The 19,101-nt window shown below is 49.1% G+C and overlaps 2 protein-coding genes across 2 annotated transcripts in view; both read left to right on the forward strand.

The window, feature by feature from the left end:
- The window catches only part of CSKMT (citrate synthase lysine methyltransferase), a 427,761-nt gene that overhangs the window by 16,881 nt on the left and 391,779 nt on the right, over positions 1-19,101 (forward strand). The gene's annotated exons all lie outside the window — the stretch shown is intronic.
- INCENP (inner centromere protein) overlaps positions 9,420-19,101 on the forward strand; it is a 34,968-nt gene continuing 25,286 nt past the window's right edge. Inside the window, 4 exon segments of the mRNA XM_024987401.2 lie at positions 9,420-9,537; positions 12,762-12,912; positions 13,312-13,425; positions 14,252-15,036. Of these exon segments, the coding sequence (XP_024843169.1) occupies positions 12,773-12,912; positions 13,312-13,425; positions 14,252-15,036 (1,039 nt within the window). The 5' untranslated portion in view covers positions 9,420-9,537; positions 12,762-12,772.

The raw sequence follows: 19,101 nt of genomic DNA on the forward strand, positions 1-19,101 counted from the left end.
TATTAAGTAAAATTAAGGGCCACTTGAACACTGAGCACTTTGATGCCTGGACAATTAATCCAATCAACCAAGACAGTAAGTAGCTAAATGGGTGGGGTACACGGGAAAGGGATGAATCTTGGCACCAGATGGATACAGCAGGTGGTGCAAGATTTCAACACCCCACTCTGAACACAGCACAATTTAAAACTTATGAATTATTTACTTCTGGAATTTTCCATGTAATATTTTTAGACTGCATCTGACCCCGAATAACTGAGATCTTGTAAAATGAAACCATGGATAAGGAGAGACTACTGTACAAGCAATCAATGATTACCATATATTTTTTTAAAGGCTTTACTTTGGGAAAGGGAGCAAGTGGGCTTCCGGGAGGCTAGCGAAGCTCTATTTCTTAACCTGGGACGTGCTTTTTAAGGAATGATTTTAACAAAATAATAAGCTGTATATCTCTGTTTTGTGCCTTTTTCTAGATGTGTGCTCTATTTCACAATTAAACTGTTGGAAGGGAGGAATGAAGGGACATCCTCATTCAGGATAATTTTAGGGGTCCAAGAAGCCAGGATTTGCCCCCAGGTCCATACACCACCCGCAGCATGAAGTCCCAACCTGGGTAGCGTGTCCTTCGCTGGTCGCCGGATCCTCTGGCACAAACTGTCTACAAAGTAAAATGCCTAGAACGGCGCTTGGCAGTGCAGCACTCTGAACTGCCAATCAGCGGCTTCTAATCACCTGCGCCTGCGCAGAGGCGCCTGCGGCAGACTCGGTTACGCCTGCGCAGTCTGCGCTGCTGGGCTTTAACTCGTCCAGGGGCAGGTGGAGCAAGGGAATCGTTGGCAGCTGGCCTGTGGGCAGAGTATTAGTATTTGGCCAGGAGGTGCAGTTGCATGTCCGCTGAACCGAGTTGCAGGCTACTAAAGGGGTACCCATGTTTAGTTCCAGAAATGTTCTAACTTGTGCTGTGCTTAGTCACTGTCGTGTCCAACTCTTTGTGACCCCATGGACTGTAGCCCGCCAGGCTCCTCTGTCCATGGGGATTCTCCAGGCAAGAATACTAGAGTGGGTTGCCATGCCCTTCTCCATGGGATCTTCCCAATCCAGGGGTGGAACCCAGGTCTTGTGAATTGCAGGCGGATTCTTTACTGTCTGAGCCACCAGGATTCTAAAATAGGGATCAGCAAACTTCTATAGAGGATTGACAGTAAATAGTTTAGGCTTTGTGGGCTATGAGGCAAAATCTCCTATATTACACAGGTACTTTAGTAAGCAAAGAAAAACTTATCTACAGCTAAAGTTGATGTAATTCAATATAAAGCAATAAAGATTAAAAAATTTAAGGGAACAGGCCTACTAATAGAATTGTAGTTTGAGGTTGGGACGTGGAGGATAATATTTTCTTAATTGTGGCTCATAGTTAAGTTTGAGCGAATGCCAGGAGATAGTGAAGGACAGGGAAGCCTGGAGTGCTGCCGTCCATGGGGTCACAAAGAGTCCGACACGACTGAATGGCTGAACAACAATAATCATTAAAATTCAAATATGATGTTCACCTGTAAATGCAGATACAGTGAGATTTTTACCCATTCCTTTTTAAAGTGTCTTTTCACACAGATATGTAATGCCAGATATTGATAATCTGAGATGATTTCAGTTGACCATATTCATCACCAGAAAATGGGCTTCCCTAGTGGATCAGTTCCACAGGTTGGTAGGTGCCCAGTATGCTACTGGGGATCAGTGGAAAATAACTCTAGAAAGAATGAAGGGACGGAGCCAAAGCAAAAACAACACCCAGTTGTGGATGTGACTGGTGATAGAAGCAAGGTCTGATGCTGTAAAGAGCAATATTGCATAGGAACCTGGAATGTTAGGTCCATCAGATCAGATCAGTCGCTCAGTCATGTCCAACTCTTTGCAACCCCATGAATCGCAGCACTCCAGGCCTCCCTATCCATCACCAACTCTCGGAGTTCACTGAAACTCATGTCCATCGAGTCGGTGATGCCATCCAGCCATCTCATCCTCTGTCGTCCCCTTCTCCTCCTGCCCTCAATCCCTCCCAGCATCAGAGTCTTTTCCAATGAGTCACCTCTTCGCATGAGGTGGCCAAAGTACTGGAGTTTCAGCTTTAGCATCATTCCTTCCAAAGAAATCCCAGGGCTGATCTCCTTCAGAATGGACTGGTTGGATGTCCTTGCAGTCCAAGGGACTCTCAAGAGTCTTCTCCAACACCACAGTTCAAAAGCATCAATTCTTCAGCACTCAGCCTTCTTCACAGTCCAACTCTCACATCCATACATGACCACAGGAAAAACCATAGCCTTGACTAGACGAACCTCTGTTGGCAAAGTAATGTCTCTGCTTTTGAATATGCTATCTAGGTTGGTCATAACTTTTCTTCCAAGGAGTAAGCGTCTTTTAATTTCATGGCTGCAGTCACCATCTGCAGTGATTTTGGAGCCCCAAAAAATAAAGTCTGACACTGTTTCCACTGTTTCCCCATCTATTTCCCATGAAGTGATGGGACCAGATGCCATGATCTTCGTTTTCTGAATGTTGAGCTTTAAGCCAACTTTTTCACTCTCCTCTTTCACTTTCATCAAGAGGCTCTTTAGTTCCTCTTCACTTTCTGCCATAAGGGTGGTGTCATATGCATATCTGAGGTGATTGATATTTCTCCCAGCACTCTTGATTCTAGCTTGTGTTTCTTCCAGTACAGCGTTTCTCATGATGTACTCTGCATATAAGTTAAATAAACAGGGTGACAATATACAGCCTTGACGAACTCCTTTTCCTATTTGGAACCAGTCTGTTGTTCCATGTCCAGTTCTAACTGTTGCTTCCTGACCTGCATACAGATTTCTCAAGAGGCAGGTCAGGTGGTCTGGTATTCCCATCTCTTTCAGAATTTTCCACAGTTTATTGTGATCCACACAGTCAAAGGCTTTGGCATAGTCAATAAAGCAGAAATAGATGTTTTCTGGAACTCTCTTGCTTTTTCCATGATCCAGCAGATGTTGACAATTTGATCTCTGGTTCCTCTGCCTTTTCTAAAACCAGCTTGAACATCTGGAAGTTCACGGTTCAGGTACTGTTGAAGCCTGGCTTGGAGAATTTTGAGCATTACTTTACTAGCGTGTGAGATGAGTGCAATTGTGCGGTAGTTTGAGCATTCTTTGGCATTGCCTTTCTTTGGGATTGGAATGAAAACTGACCTTTTCCAGTCCTGTGGCCACTGCTGAGTTTTCCAAATTTGCTGGCATATTGAGTTCAGCACTTTCACAGCATCATCTTTCAGGATTTGGAATAGCTCAACTGGAATTCCATCACCTCCACTAGCTTTGTTCGTAGTGATGCTTTCTAAGGCCCACTTGACTTCACATTCCAGGATGCCTGGCTCTAGGTCAGTGATCACACCATCGTGATTATCTGGGTCATGAAGATCTTTTTTGTACAGTTCTTCTGTGTATTCTTGCCATCTCTTCTTAATATCTTCTGCTTCTGTTAGGTCCATACCAATTTCTGTCCTTTATCAAGCCCATCTTTGCATGAAATGTTCCTTTGGTATCTCTGATTTTCTTGAAGAGATCCCTAGTCTTTCCCATTCTGTTGTTTTCCTCTATTTCTTTGCATTGATTGCTGAAGAAGGCTTTCTTATCTCTTCTTGCTATTCTTTGGAACTCTGCATTCAGATGTTTATATCTTTCCTTTTCTCCTTTGCTTTTCACTTCTCTTCTTTTCACAGCTATTTGTAAGGCCTCCCCAGACAGCCATTTTGCTTTTTTGCATTTCTTTTCCATGGGGATGGTCTTGATCCCTGTCTCCTGTACAGTGTCACGAACCTCATTCCATAGTTCATCAGGCACTCTATCTATCAGATCTAGGCCCTTAAATCTATTTCTCACTTTCACTGTATAATCATAAGGGATTTGATTTAGGTCATACCTGAATGGTCTAGTGGTTTTCCCTACTTTCTTCAATTTCAGTCTGAATTTGGCAATAAGGAGTTCATGGTCTGAGCCACAGTCAGCTCCTGGTCTTGTTTTTGCTGACTGTATAGAGCTTCTCCATCTTTGGCTGCAAAGAATATAATCAATCTGATTTCAGTGTTGACCATCTGGTGATGTCCATGTATAGAGTCTTCTCTTGTGTTGTTGGAAGAGAGTGTTTTCTATGACCAGTGCATTTTCTTGGCAAAACTCTATTAGTCTTTTCCCTGCTTCATTTCGTATTCCAAGGTCAAATTTGCCTGTTACTCCAGGTGTTTCTTGACTTCCTACTTTTGCATTCCAGTCCCCTATAATGAAAAGGACATTTTTTGGGGTGTTAGTTCTAAAAGGTCTTGTAGGTCTTCATAGAACCATTCAACTTCAGCTTCTTCAGCATTACTGGTTGGAGCACAGACTTGGATTACTGTGATATTGAATGGTTTGCCTTGGAAATGAACAGAGATCATTCTGTTGTTTTTGAGATTGCATCTAAGTACTGCATTTCGGACTCTTTTGTTGACCATGATGGCCACTCCATTTCTTCTGAGGGATTCCTGCCCGCAGTAGTAGATATAATGATCATCTGAGTTAAATTCACCCATTCCAGCCCATTTCAGTTAGCTGATTCCTAGAATGTCGACATTCACTCTTGCCATCTCTTGTTTGACCACTTCCAATTTGCCTTGATTCATGGACCTGACATTCCAGGTTCCTATGCAATATTGCTCTTTACAGCATTGGACCTTGCTTCTATCACCAGTCACATCCACATCTGGGTATTCTTTTTGCTTTGGCTCCATCCCTTCATTCTTTCTGGAGTTATTTCTCCACTGATCTCCAGTAGCATATTGGGCACCTACTGACCTGGGGAGTTTCTCTTTCAGTATCCTATCATTTTGCCTTTTCATACTGTTCATGGGGTTCTCAAGGCAAGAATACTGAAGTGGTTTGCCATTCCCTTCTCTAGTGGACCACATTCTGTCAGATCTCTCCCCATGACCAGCCCGTCCTGGGTTGCCCCACAGGCATGGCTTAGTTTCATTGAGTTAGACAAGGCTGTGGTCCTAGTGTGATTAGACTGACTAGTTTCTGTGAGTATGGTTTCAGTGTGTTTGCCCTCTGATGCCCTCTTGCAACACCTACCATCTTACTTGGGTTTCTCTTACCTTGGGCGTGGGGTATCTCTTCACGGCTGCTCCAGCAAAGCACAGCCATTGCTCCTTACCTTATGAGGGGTATCTCCTCACCGCCGCCCTTCCTGACCTTCAACGTGGGATAGCTCCTCTAGGTCCTCCTGCACCCGCGCAGCCACGGCTCCTCGGGTGTGGGGTTGCTCCTCTCGTCACCATCCCTCCCTGCTGCCGGCCCTGACCTCGGACGTGGGGTAACTCCTCTCGTCGCTGCCCCTGACCTCAGACGCGGGGTAACTCCTCTCGTCATGAATCAAGGCAAATTGGAAGTGGTCAAACAGGAGATGGCAAGAGTGAACACTGACAATCTAGGAATCAGCGAACTAAAATAAGCAATAAGCAAGCTCCTTACTGCCAAATTTAGACTTAAATTGAAGAAAGTGGGGGAAACCACTAGACCATTCAGGTATGACCTAAATCAAATCCCTTATGATTATACAGTGGAAGTGAGAAATAGATTTAAGGGTCTAGATCTGATAGAGTGCCTGATGAACTATGGAATGAGGTTCGTGACACCTGTACAGGAGACAGGGATCAAGACCATCCCCAAGAAAAAGAAATGCAAAAAAGCAAAATGGCTGTCTGAGGAGGCCTTACAAATAGCTGTGAAAAGAAGAGAAGCAAAACCCAAAGGAGGAAAGGAAAGATATACCCATTTGAATGCAGAGTTCCAAAGAATAGCAAGTAGAGAGATTAGAAAGCCTTCCTTAGTGATAAGTGCAAAGAAATAGAGGAAAATAATAGAATGGGAAAGACTAGAGATCTCTTCAAGAAAATTAGAGATACCAAGGAACATTTCATGCAAAGATGAAGGACAGATAAAGGACAGAAATGGTATAGACCTAACAGAAGCAGAAGATATTAAGAAGAGATGGCAAGAATACACAGAAGAACTGTACAAAAAAGATCTTCACGACCCAGATAATCACAATGGTGTGATCACTCACCTAGAGCCAGGCATCCTGGAATGTGAAGTCAGGTGGGCCTTAGGAAGCATGACTACAAACAAAGCTAGTGGAGGTGATGGAATTCCAGTTGAGCTATTTCAAATCCTGAAAGATGATGCTGTGAAAGTGCTGCACTCAATATGCCAGCAAATTTGGAAAACTCAGCAGTGGCCATGGGACTTGAAAAGGTCAGTTTTCATTCCAATCCCAAAGAAAGGCAACGCCAAAGAATGCTCTAACTACTGCACAATTGCACTTATCTCATATGCTAGCAAAGTAATGCTCAAAATTCTCCAAGCCAGGCTTCAGCAATACATGAACATTGAATTTCCAGATGTTCAAGCTGGTTTTAGAAAAGGCAGAGGAACCAGAGATTAAATTGCTAACATCCATTGGATTATCAAAAAAGCAAGAGAGTTCCAGAAAAACATCTACTCTGCTTTATTGATTATGCCAAAGCCTTTGACGGTGTGGGTCACAATAAACTGTGGAAAATTCTGAAAGAGATGGGAATACCAGACCACCTGACCTGCCTCTTGAGAAATCTGTATGCAGGTCAGGAAGCAACAGTTAGAACTGGACATGGAATAACAGACTGGTTCCAAGTAGGAAAAGGAGTATCTCAAGACTGTATATTGTCACCCTGCTTATTTAACTTATATGCAGAGTATATCATGAGAAACGCTGGACTGGATGAAGCACAAGCTGGAATCAAGATTGCTGGGAGAAATATCAATCACCTCAGATATGCATATGACACCACCTTTATGGCAGAAAGTGAAGAAATTAAAGAGCCTCTTGATGAAAGTGAAAGAGGAGAGTGAAAAAGTTGGCTTAAAGCTCAACATTCAGAAAACTAAGATTGTGGCATCTGATCCCATTAGTCAGTTCAGTTCAGTCGCTCAGTCGTGTCCGACTCTTTGCGACCCCATGAACTGCAGCACGCCAGGCCTCCCTATCCATCACCAACTCCCGGAGTTCACTGAAACTCATGTCCATCGAGTCGGTGATGCCATCCAGCCATCTCATCCTCTGTCGTCCCCTTCTCCTCCTGTCCCCAATCCCTCCCGGCATCAGAGTCTTTTCCAATGAGTCAACTCTTCGCGTGAGGTGGCCAAAGTACTGGAGTTTCAGCTTTAGCATCATTCCTTCCAAAGAAATCCCAGGGCTGATCTCCTTCAGAATGGACTGGTTGGATCTCCTTGCAGTCCAAGGGACTCTCAAGAGTCTTCTCCAGCACCACAGTTCAAAAGCATCAATTCTTCGGCGCTCAGCTTTCTTCACAGTCCAACTCTCACATCCATACATGACTACTGGAAAAACCATAGCCTTGACTAAACAGACCTTTGTTGGCCAAGTAATGTCTCTGCTTTACAATATGCTATCTAGGTTGGTCATAACTTCCCTTCCAAGGAGTAAGCATCTTTTAATTTCATGGCTGCAGTCACCATCTGCAGTGATTTTGGAACCCCCCAAAATAAAGTCTGACACTGTTTCCACTGTTTCCCCATCTATTTCCCATGAAGTGATGGGACCAGATTCCATGATCTTAGTTTTCTGAATGTTGAGCTTTATGATCCCATTACTTCCTGGCAAATAGATGGGGAAACAGTGGAAACAGTGGAAGACTTAATTTTGGGGGGCTCTAAAATCATTGCAGATGGTGACTGCAGCCATGAAATTAAAAGATGCTTGCTCCTTGGAAGGAAAGTTATGACCAACCTCGACAACATTTAAAATGCAGAGACATTGCTTTGCCAACAAAGGTCGGTCTAGTCAAGGCTATGGATTTTCCAGTAGTCATCTATGGATGTGAGAGTTGGACTGTAAAGAACGATGAGAGTCCAAGATTTTATTCTTTTGAACTGTAGTGTTAGAGGAGACTCTTGAGAGTCCCTTGGACTTCAAGGAGATCCAACCAGTACATCCTAAAGGAAATCATTCCTGAATGTTCACTAGAAGGACTGATGTTGAAGCTAAAACTCCAATACTTTGGCCACCTGATGCAAAGGGCTGACTCATTAGAAAAGACCCTCATGCTGGGTAAGATTGAGGGCAGGAGGAGAAGGGGACGACAGAGGATGAGGTGGTTGGATGGCATCACCAACTCAATGGACATGAGTTTGGGTAAACTCCAGGAGTTAGTGATGGACAGGAAGGCCTGGCGTGCTGCAGTCCAGCGGGTCGCAAAGAGTCGGACACGACTGAGTGACTGAACTGAACTGAGTGGCTCAGTTAGTAAGGAATCTGCCTTCAGTGGTGGGCCAGGGTTCCATCACTGGGTGGGGAATGTCCCCTGGAGAAGGAAATGGCAACCCACTCCAGTATTCTTGCCTGGAGAATCCCATGGACAGAGGAGCCTGGTGAGCTACAGTCCACAGGGTCAGCTATAGTCCATGGAGTCTCAGGAGAGTCCAACACGACTTAACGACTTAACTATCACCAGAAAGGTACGTGTAGAATTGTTAGCTTCTTCTCTTGATATTTGCCTTTTAGCAGGTCATCGCATTGCAGATTAATGACTTCCAGTTGGAGATTAAGTGGAAAGTCCTGAATAACAGAGTTAAATGGATTATGAAATAATGGAAAGTTCCTCTGCATTTGCATCAAAGTCTGAAAAAGTATGCTGGAACTGCAGTTTGAGGTTGGCAATTTGTGTGGAAATGGAAATGTGGATTCTTAATTTAACCTTTGACAGCATGGAAAGCATATAAGCAATTTGGCTTCACTTGTGACTCAGACAGTGTTAATTGTTATGGAAACAATTTCTCTGTATTATAAATCTTGCTGTCTTGCTTTGTAATTTTAAGTTGAAATCATTAAGAAACATCATCGTATATATTATTTCTGTAAAATGGCTGAGGTCGGCCCATATTGAGGACACAGTTGGGTGAAGAAATGGCAAAGTGAAGACTCCCGAAAAGAGCACTATCCACAAATAAGGCCTCACCGATCTTCCAGGTCCCTCAGGGCACTCGCAATGCACGCTGGGACTTGTAGTTCTGGCGTGTGAGGTCTTGCGCGCGCAACCCCCACCTCGAGCGATCTCCTCTCTAGGCCGCGCGCCGCTGTTCCCGGAAGCTGTACAGGTTAAAGTTTCAACGCTTCCTCTCCCTTCCTCTTAGTCCGGTAGACTGCCAATCCACGTAGCCAATCGATGGCCTGACTGGTGCTTCCTTTTACTTGATTGGCTTAGAGTTTTGCAGCCGCCCAGACAAACTTGACGGGGATTGGTCGAACCTTCAGTTTTGAAAATCGTAGGTTTGGCCCGCGCTGTACCGCCCCGTTTGTTCACTGCAGCCGCAAGCCTTGGAGGCCGGGAGCCGTGGGGCTTGGGCCGGCTGGGATTTGTGTTGGGAGGGTCGCCGGACTTGGATCGCAACAGCAGTTAAGGAGACGCGGTGCAGTCAAGTGAGTCTGCGCGGGCGGCCGGCGGGGCTGGGGGGTCGTTAGCAATTTGTTATCCCTCCGCAAGCCCTGGACTGGGGGACATGACCTCCCTTATCCCCCGTTGCGGCCTGCAGGGGATGGGTCACCTCTTCCAAGTGACGAGGTGCCCTGCCTTGGTCCTGGGGCCCAAGATGACCCCACCCCCCTCACCCCCTGTCCAAGAAAATAACCCCGTCCCCTCCCCCTCCAGGTGCCTTTTATTGACCTGGACAAGAAGCACCCACCGACCGGGTGTTTGGCGGCATTGTACCAGATGGCATTTCTGTACAGTTAACCCTGGCTCACCACCTCCCTTATCGGCTGAGCAGCATTTTAAATTGACCCATTTCCGGAGGCCAGTGCTGACTTGTCACTCCCCAGGCCCGTTTACTGACAGTGGCCTTCTCTGGGGCGCCCAGTCAGAACTTAGGGCCTACCTTTCCGAAGTTGAAATGGAGTAGGCGGCAAAACTTGAGGTTAAGAGCACAGTTTAAATCCGGGCCCCTCCCTTGACTTGCCCGAAGACTTGGCCTTAACTTCAGTCTGCCTCAATTTGCTCATCTGCACCAGGATCTCCTTGGGGTTGTGGCGAGAATAAAATAAGATGATGCTCCACCCGAGCATGGAGCAGGTGTCTTTACAGAAAGCAGCTATTACGAACCTCCTTCACTGAGGTGTGGTCAGGGTTGGCTGGTGGACTTCCCGCACCTTCAAAAGAACAGGCATTGTGACGGAGGGCCGTGGGGCTCTTAATGTATGACGTGAGAAAAGTATTGGGAGAGGAAGATGAGCCTCCTTCACCCTTGGTGGGATGTAAGGTGCTTTGGGTTTTTATCCAGGTTCTTATAGGGGACTGAAAAGATTTTTATTGTTTTTCCGGGGACCCTCATTCTCAACACTGATCACCTTTCTCAGGATCATCTCTGATGTAATGACAGTGACCCTTTTTAAATAGGCTGAGGCTGCTGAAAACAAACCTCCTTATTGAAGGAGCTCAAACACTTTTTTGCACTTTGTGTAAGAAGCCCTGACCCACTTTGCCATTTACTTTTTTAAATAAAAGAGCAAATCCTTGCTTTCCATAGCACAAAGTGTTTTGTATTCCTTAAACAGGTCTCTCTTTCCTAGCCTCAAACTGGATTCCTGTCGTTAGCCAGGGCTGAGCGCTGGGACAGAGGGACTGGGGGCAGTCAGAGGGATGGCAGCCAAGAGGCTGTGCTGTGACTGCAATCTGCACACCTGTCTCTGCCCAAAGCCTCTGCCATCCTGCCCAGTTGATCCTGCCCTGATGGGTGCTGCTCTTGGCTCCTCTCAGTAGGGCTTTGGATGAGAAAGGCGTGCTCTAACCTGTGTAGAATGGCCTCATTTGGTGTCCCTGTGTGTGTGTGTCTTTTGGGAGGGAGTTAGAGTGGCTGTAGAATGTTTATTTCTAGGTGTACAGTTCATAGATGGATCTGTTCATTCAACAGGTATTCTTTTTGTGCCAGGCACCCTGCCAAGCTCTGGGCTTCAAAGCTACGAGCAAGACAGATCAGGGCTTGCCCTCAGGGAACAAATGCTTAGTGGACAGAGACAGGTAGTCCGCAAGCAGATACGTCGTCACCTGAGTGTCGTGCAGAGTATTGAAATTGGTGGATAGGATGGTGGCTGGTAGTCAGGTCCTCCCTGCGTTGCTGAGAGCCAAGTGCTGAGGAGTGAGCTGTACCAAATAGACAGAAGGTTCCAGGCAGAGGGCAGAGCTTGCTCGAAGAACCCAGGGCAGTGTGCCCTGGAAATCAGGCCCCGGGAAGGCAGTCCTATGAGGCTGCAACAGCACCTGGCGTTAAGCCCTTTATAGGGGTCGGTGACTTAGCCCCTCCGTCAAGAACTTCCTGTCTTAGGTAGAGGCCGAGCTGTGTGTGGTTCTTGATTTTGCAGGTGTCGATCGGGGTGGTGGGTCATTGCCATGGCATGAGACATGCAGTCTGTTGTTATGGCTTGTGACTGTCACCTATTAATTCGTTCTTCCATTCATTGCCTCGGTTGAGATATTTATTGAGCCCCTGCTATGAACCAGAATAGAACACCTTTTCTTTGCCTGAGGCTTTGGTGATAATTTTATAACTGAGTTTTGAGGAGAATATCTGAGTTTCTAGTTGTTTGTTTTTGTTTGTTTGAGTTGCTAGTTTCTTAAGAAATTAAGACATAGAAAGCAAGCTTATGGTTACCAAAGGGGAAAGGGGGGAAGAGATAAATTAGGACCTTGGGATTAAAATATACACACTATGATATACAAAATAGAAACCAACAAGAACCTACTGTATAGCCCAGGGAACTCTACTCAGTATCTTTTAATAACCTGTAATGAAAAAGAATAGATATATATGTATCTGTAAACTGAATCACTTTGCCACATGCAAATCAGCTATACGTCAATAAAAATTATTTTTAAAAAATTAGGGGAAAACTAATTTTGTATTTTATACTGCCTGATATTTCTAGACTAAGTTTTCTAAAAAACAAGACATTGCTTATCCACTTTCCTCATGCTCCCTCATCCATCCGAAGGCGTTTCAGTTCAAGGGAGAGAGTTATAGGGGCTTCTTAGAGAAGAGCCTGTCTCTGGACCACCACTTTCTTACCCACTCCTTTGGAATGCAGATCTGTCATTTACTAGCATCCACGAGAGGCAGTTGGATTCGATGTTCTTTGACCTGACACCTGGGGTTAGCTTGTGTGTACCTCAAGTGTTAGTCACTCAGTCGTGTCCAACTCTTTGCAGTCCCGTGGAATGTAGCCTGCCAGGCTCCTTTGTCCATGGGATTCTCCAGGCAAGAATACTGGAGTGGGTTACCATTCCCTTCTCCAGGGGATCTTCCCTATGCAGGGATAGATCCCTATGCACTGCAGGCAGATTCTTTACTGTCTGGGCCACCAGGGAAGCCCCTAGGTGTCCCTTAAGGTGGCCCTCAATCACCTTCAGGCAGTAAGAGGAGTGGGTAAGAGCAGGCCTGTGTGTGGGCAGGTCAGGGGGTCCTACCTGGTGGGACTGCAGTTTCTCCTGAACCCAGGAAGGCCATTTGTAATGAGGTCCATTGATCCCAGAATTGCCTGGGCAGCATGGACTTCTGTGGAAAGTGTCGTATGGGGCTGGGGAGGGGTTGGTGTTTGAACAATGTGAAGATTCCAGCCTGAGCCCCCATGTCTCTTGTCTCTGCTTTCTCCAGGCAGAGCCACCATGGGGACAACAGCCCAGGGGCCCATTCACTTGCTGGAGCTATGTGACCAGAAGCTCCTGGAGTTTGTCTGCAACGTGGACAATAAGGACATGCTGTGGCTGGAGGAGATCGAGGAGGAGGCGCAGCGCATGTTCACCAGGTGCGGGGCTGGGGGGGCGGGGGCGGCGGCAAGAGGGGGGCGCCCTGGCAGGACGCACCGCTGCCTGGCTGCTGCGGCCTTAGGGCACTTCCCCACCTGCCGGGCAAGACAGGCTGCCAGGGGTCCTTCCTGAGTGCCCCAGATGCTCGGGCTAGGGAGAGGGGTTGGCCTGCGCCTCAGAAGGTAGGGCTGCCTGGCAACCTTGCTCCCCTGCTTTGTCTACCTGAGGAAGCCCCAGGTGCCTGGCGGTGACTCTTACGCAGCCTTGGAGCGCTTGCTTGGTACTGGTCACCCCAGCTTGACCAGCAGCTGTCAGGAAAGGGGCAGCTGTCTGGCTGGGTGGGGGAGGGGCAGTGGTTTCCAGGCAGCCTCGACCATCACTGTCTTCGTACCAAACAGAGAATTCAGCAAAGAGCCTGAGCTGATGCCCAGAACGCCTTCGCAGAAGAACCGACGGAAGAAGAGACGAATTTCTTCCACTCAGGACGAAAACAGAGACCCCGTCCGGAAAAGGTAGGAGGGGCGGGAGGCTTGGTGGCCACAAGGAGAGTTTGATTCAAAGGTGTTAACTCAGATCAGGAGCAGTGGGCACTGCGTGCGCCATGCTGAGGGAAATGAAGCAGGGCTGGAGACTGTGGAGTCCAGAGCTTGTGTGCGTTAGGTAGGGGTGGTGTTTGATCTGGGCCTCGGAGGATGGGGAGGGTTTCTGGAGGTGGGAGAAGCAAGAGAATCTGACTTTCTGCTTGGGGGAGAGTGACCAGAGGTGTAGACTGGGGGCTGGCTGTCTCCCAGCCCCCTGTTGCTATGCTGGTTCTAACTGCCCCTGTAACGACCGTGGGTTTCAGAGTACCAGGGGCAAGAGGCTGGGTCTTGGAGTCAGATGGTCCTGGGTGTACACCTCAGCTCTGCTGCGTAGCAACTGTGTGTCCTTGGGTTAATGTTCCACCTTTCTGAACCTCAAGTTTCTGAAATCTAAAGTGGGGATGAGGGTCCCTGCCTCCCGGGGACTGTCTGGTGGATTAAGCGACAGAAGGAGCGATTCCGCCAGCAGGGTGCTTGGCCCAGTCTGACCCAGTCAGCAGGAGGTTTATGGGAATTTAATCTTCCCAGCGGTCTTGTGAGGACTGGCATCATCCCAGTTCACAGATAGGGAGACTGAGGCTCAGAGAAGAGCACCTGGGGTGTCTTGGCTAGAGGTGGCAGAGCCTGAATTGGAACCCCAGTCTTCTGCCTCCAAGCTTCAGAGGCCCCTGGAGTTGGCAGCTCCTCCAGCTGGAATTGTGGGCAGCCTCCCCGCTTCCCTGGGTCACCTCAGCTTCTGCTCCGCCCCCTCTACCAGGTTGTCCCGCAGAAAGACGCGGAGCAGCCAGCGGATCTCCCGGCACCTCCGCAGCAAGGACAAGGTGGAGAAGCTGGCCACGGTGGTGGGCGAGAACGGCTCTGTCCTGCAGCGCGTGACCCGGGCTGCCGCTGCAGCGGCGGCCGCCTCTGTGGCTACCGCCCCTCCTTCACCCACCTGCAGGTCTCCCACTGTCCTGACAAAGAATCCCAAGGAGAGCCCAACCCAGTGCCAGCTGGTGCCTGCGGTAGAGATCGGTGCCAGTGAGCGCAGGAGCGCCGAGCAGCACCTCAATCACCTCCAGTCTGCCCAGGCTCCGACCTCTACCCTGGCCCCGGCCTCCCACATCCCCTCGAGCTCGGATGAGGATTCAACACCCCAGAAGGCAGAGGCGGGAAGGCTGGAGTCTGTCACCGTGAGCTCCCTGATGACTACACCTCGGGACCCCAAGGGCCGAGGGGCCGGGGCAGGAAGGTCTGCCTCCAAGCTCCGGATTGCGGCGGCCGCCCCGGGCCCGCAGGACTCACCCAGCTCTCCCGCCTCCCCATGGCGGGAGCGGGTGCTGGCTCCCCTCCAGCCAGATAACTTCTCCACCCCAGTGGGAGCCCGTGTGGACCGGCAGTCCGTGCGGCGCAGCCTGATCGCCCCATCCTCCCCGGGCCCCCAGGCCTCCCTGGCCCAGAATCGCTCCCCAGTTTCCAAAGAAGAGAGCACCGTCCGACGATCAAGCAGAAGGATCGCCAGGAAGGCTGCCAAAGAGCCAACTGCCTCCGCCCGCATCATCTGTGAGTCGGGGCTTGGCGTGGGGCAAAACTGCAGAGGGTGGTCCTTTGTGCCTGGCTCAGCGGAGGGTGTCGGGGGCCCTCTAAGTAAGGAGCTGTCCACAGAACTTTCTGTGATGATGTGAATGTCCCAGATCTGTGCCGTCCCACACAGTAGCCACTAGCTAGCCACGTGTGGCTATAGAGCCTTCAATATGTGGCTCCTTTGATCGAGGAGCTGAATTTTTAGTTTTATTACGTTTTATTTATTTCTGATTTAAGTTGCCACACAAAGCTCGTGGCTGCCATGTTGGACAGAGCAGATTCGATCCAGCGCTTTTGTTTTCCAAAAGAGAAAATTGAGGTCCAGCACTGTTTTCCAGTGTCCCCATGGTTAATGCCATGCTGAGCTCAGACCTGGGCCTGTCCCCCAGGGCCGGCATGTTCCCCTTCCCTCCTGCCCAGACTCTCTTAGATTCAGCCTGCTTATGGACCACCTCCTGTTGGCATAATTGTAGGGCCTGGAGATACCGAGGTGAAGAGAGATGAATTCTGGGAGGGATGCATAGCTGGGTTTGAGTGCCAGGTTGACCCTTTACCCGCCCCGTGACCTCGGGCAAGTTACAGGAATTCCTTCACGAGCTTCAGTTTCTCGTGTGTCGGCTGATAATAATAGCATCACCTCAAAGGGTCCTTGGGAGGTTTTCTTGTTAACGCACATAGGATGCTTAGAACAGTGGCTGCACGGAGAAGGGGCTGTGACGTTAGCTGCTTTGTCATCATCTGATCCCAGCTCCAGGGATCCTTGTCCCAGGTGGGAGCAGGTGTCGTGGGCCACAGAGAAGGACAGGCAGCTCTAAGAGTCAGGGCTGTCTGCATGGAGGAGGTGGGGTCTGAGCTGGGAGGGTTGCGAAGGCTTCCTGGGCTTTTGCCTAGTGGAAGAATTCAGGAAAAGGTATTCCTGGCAGAGGGAACATCTTGTATGGAGACCCTGAGGCCTGAACTGGCCAGTGATGGGGTATCTGGGACTCGAGCTTGACCGCACGAAGGATGTGGCCCCTCAGTGGTTGTTGGAAGGTTTCAGCTCTGTGTGAAAAACAGCCAAGAAGAGAAGGGACAGGGCAGAGAGTCCAGGGAGGAGGCTGCAGGGTCCAGCAGGGGGGCGATGAGGTCCTGGGGTGGTGGAGGGACAAGCCAGGCTTTTACGTTAATGAAACTGAGGCTTGAGGAGGCCACTGAGTCTGTTAGGTTGGGAAGCTGGGGTTAGAGCCCCCTGTGTTTCGTCCTTTCTAGGATGGCGGGCCACTTGCCAAGGAGGCCAGGTGGAAAACCTCAGGGCGGGCATCAGGCAGGTGAGGGCCTGGCCCAGTTTCTTCCCTGCCTGGGGAAGGGCTTGCTCCAGGGTCTGGGGCTCAGGGACACATAGCCGGCAGCCCATGCAGACCTGTGGTCTGACACACTGACCATACTTGGATTCTCAGAAGGGCCCAGATGGTTCTGACCTGTCTTGGGGATGGGGATTTCCTTAGGTGTGAATCTCATCCTGGGCCCAAGGGGGAGAGCAGACCTGGAATTCTAGAGGGAGGGTCAGGGAGAGACCCTCAAGGCCCTCCCCACGCTTCTGGTTCAGACATCTGGATACTCTTAAGCCAGTCTTTTCCCTGGAGAAGGAAATGGCAACCCACTTCAGTATTCTTGCCTGGGGAATCCCATGGAGGGGAAGCCTGGTGGGCTGCAGTCCATGGGGTCGCAAAGAAGTTGGACATGACTTAGTGACTGAACAACTTGGCCCCCGCCCTGAACACAGGTGGGCTTCAGTCCTATGGAAGGAAGACAGTCAGACAAGGTGGTTAAGCCCTGGAGACACTAGAGCCTGCAGGACCTGGGGCATACCCTTCTCAGAACCTCAGTTTTCCCATCTGTTAAATGGTAAGAATGCCTGCCTTGAGTGTGGGTAGAAGACCCATCTTAGTGGTTGGGTATGGTACAGCTCATTCATGCAAAACAAAACTAGATGATAAAACCACAGTCAGCCTGTGTCCCTACAGCTCAACCGAGGAGTGGCCTAGCTGAGCCTCCTAGGGCGCTCAAGGATGTGGAGCAGGGAAGGGCGAGAGGGCTTCCTGGAGGCCTTCCTGACACCCGGGCCCTGGGACTTAGCTGGGTGGGCAGCTTAGAGGTGGGGGTCTTAGTTTGGGTTCCCCGGAAGCAGCCCTCAATGTCAGGATTTGAGAAGAGCTTGTTACTATGGGAGGGAGAGGAAGCACCTGCAGCAGGGGCCACCAGTAACGGGACTGGCGCCTCTGGAGCCAGTGTGGAGCCCTTGGGAGGGGCTGCTGGGTGGAGGCATTAACCCCTGAACTCCTGGCACGGAGCACAGTTGGCCACACTTCACTGGGCAAAGAAGTGGTCTCTAAAGTGGTCAGGTGGGGCCAGAGCCACTGCCCCCAGTTTCTGCAGGGCTTTTACACGCTGGGCTTCTCCCCAGGTGCCCCGCCCAGCTCTGCATGGGGAAACAGCCCCTCAGCCCCTCTCTAGACCATCGCCCTGCCACCAGACCTGTTCTAAAGCCCTAATGGCTTGAGTCGGCACTTAACATTCCAGAGAAGTCTTTGCACACTTCTGTGTGGTCACATGGGCGTCTTCTCACCTTTCAGCCCCCTCATCAGCAAGCCCTGAGCTGGGATGGGAGGCAGGGGGTGGGAGGAGTCTCCTGGCTGCGGACACCGCAAATAGGAGCCTGCCCCTGTTCTCCACCTGACTCCCCCAGGCCTGCCTCCCCACTAGTAAAAGTCGCTCAGTCTGTCTGACTCTGCGACCCCATGGACTATAGTCTGCCAGGCTCCTCTGTCCATGAAATTTTCCAGGCAAGAATACTGGAGTGGGTTGCCGTTCCCTTCTCCAGGGGATCCTCCCAACCCAGGGATCAAACCCTGGTCTACTGCACTGCAGACAGATTCTCTATCGTCTGAGCCACCTGGAAACCTCACAGAAGGAAGGTCCCTGCTTCCGGCCTCCCATCCTCTGCCTTAACGTCTGGCCATGCCCCCGTGGCTCAGATGCTCCGCACAGCCTGCTTCTTCCTGCCTCATGGCCTTTGCAGATGCTGTTCCTTCTGCCTAGACTGGCACCTCTCAATTTGCGGCCTCAGGAGAGCTTTTGATTATGAGGACTCTTATCTGTGGGTAGTTACTTAATACTTTAAGAGTAACAAACCTATTAAGGTTAGTTTTTCTTTCTTTTTGTTTTTTTAAATAACTGTTTCCCAAACAAATGTGGTGAGGAGACTGGCATCGTTCTCCTGTTGTAAATCCCATTTATGGGTGGCTTAGAAGAAGGCGGCTGGGTGCTGCGTTCAGTCTGTTGCACTGTGCTATTTGGGTTCAAGTCTGTGACGAAAATCTGGCCTCACACAGAAATCTAGTTGGAAAAGGGAAGAGGACTTAGAAAGCGTTTTGTTGTGTATTCTCTTTTTTCTTCCAATTAATTTGTGCGTACTCTCAAGCGTGTGGAGTTACGCATATCTTCCAGGTGTTGACACACTCTATTATATATTGTCTTAAAGGAGCACGTTTGTGTTCTGGTCTCATCAGAAAGGTTTTTAGGTATCAGGAAGCTGTGAAGTTCATGGCGGTTTTGACGTTTTGTGGGGCTCAGTTTTTTATTCTTGGCAACAAATCCTGTTCATTTGATTTGAAGGGACAGGCTCCCTTTGTTCATTTCTAAGACAGCATCTGCCAGACACCCAAGCTTGTTGAGCCATAGGTTGTCAGTTGTTCTTTGACTTAAAAACAGCATTCTGTTTAAAAAGAAAAGGGAGGGGGTGGGACCAGTTCAGGTGAGCCCTCAGACCCCTGTGCTTTTTAGAGATTTGGCTGTGCAGCCCAAGGGCATTTTGCATACATTCTACTTTATGACAGTGTATTAAAAAGATATGTACTTAAGTTTATTTATTTATTTATTTATTTTTAGTTTTTTTCCTAGTTTTATTGAGATCAGTTCAGTTCAGTCGCTCAGTCATGTCTGACTCTTTGTGACCCCCGCGCATGAACCGCAGCACGCCAGGCCTCCCTGTCCATCACCAACTCC

This window comes from Bos taurus, chromosome 29, assembly GCF_002263795.3.
Source record: "Bos taurus isolate L1 Dominette 01449 registration number 42190680 breed Hereford chromosome 29, ARS-UCD2.0, whole genome shotgun sequence".
In the NCBI taxonomy this organism is placed as follows: domain Eukaryota; kingdom Metazoa; phylum Chordata; class Mammalia; order Artiodactyla; family Bovidae; genus Bos; species Bos taurus.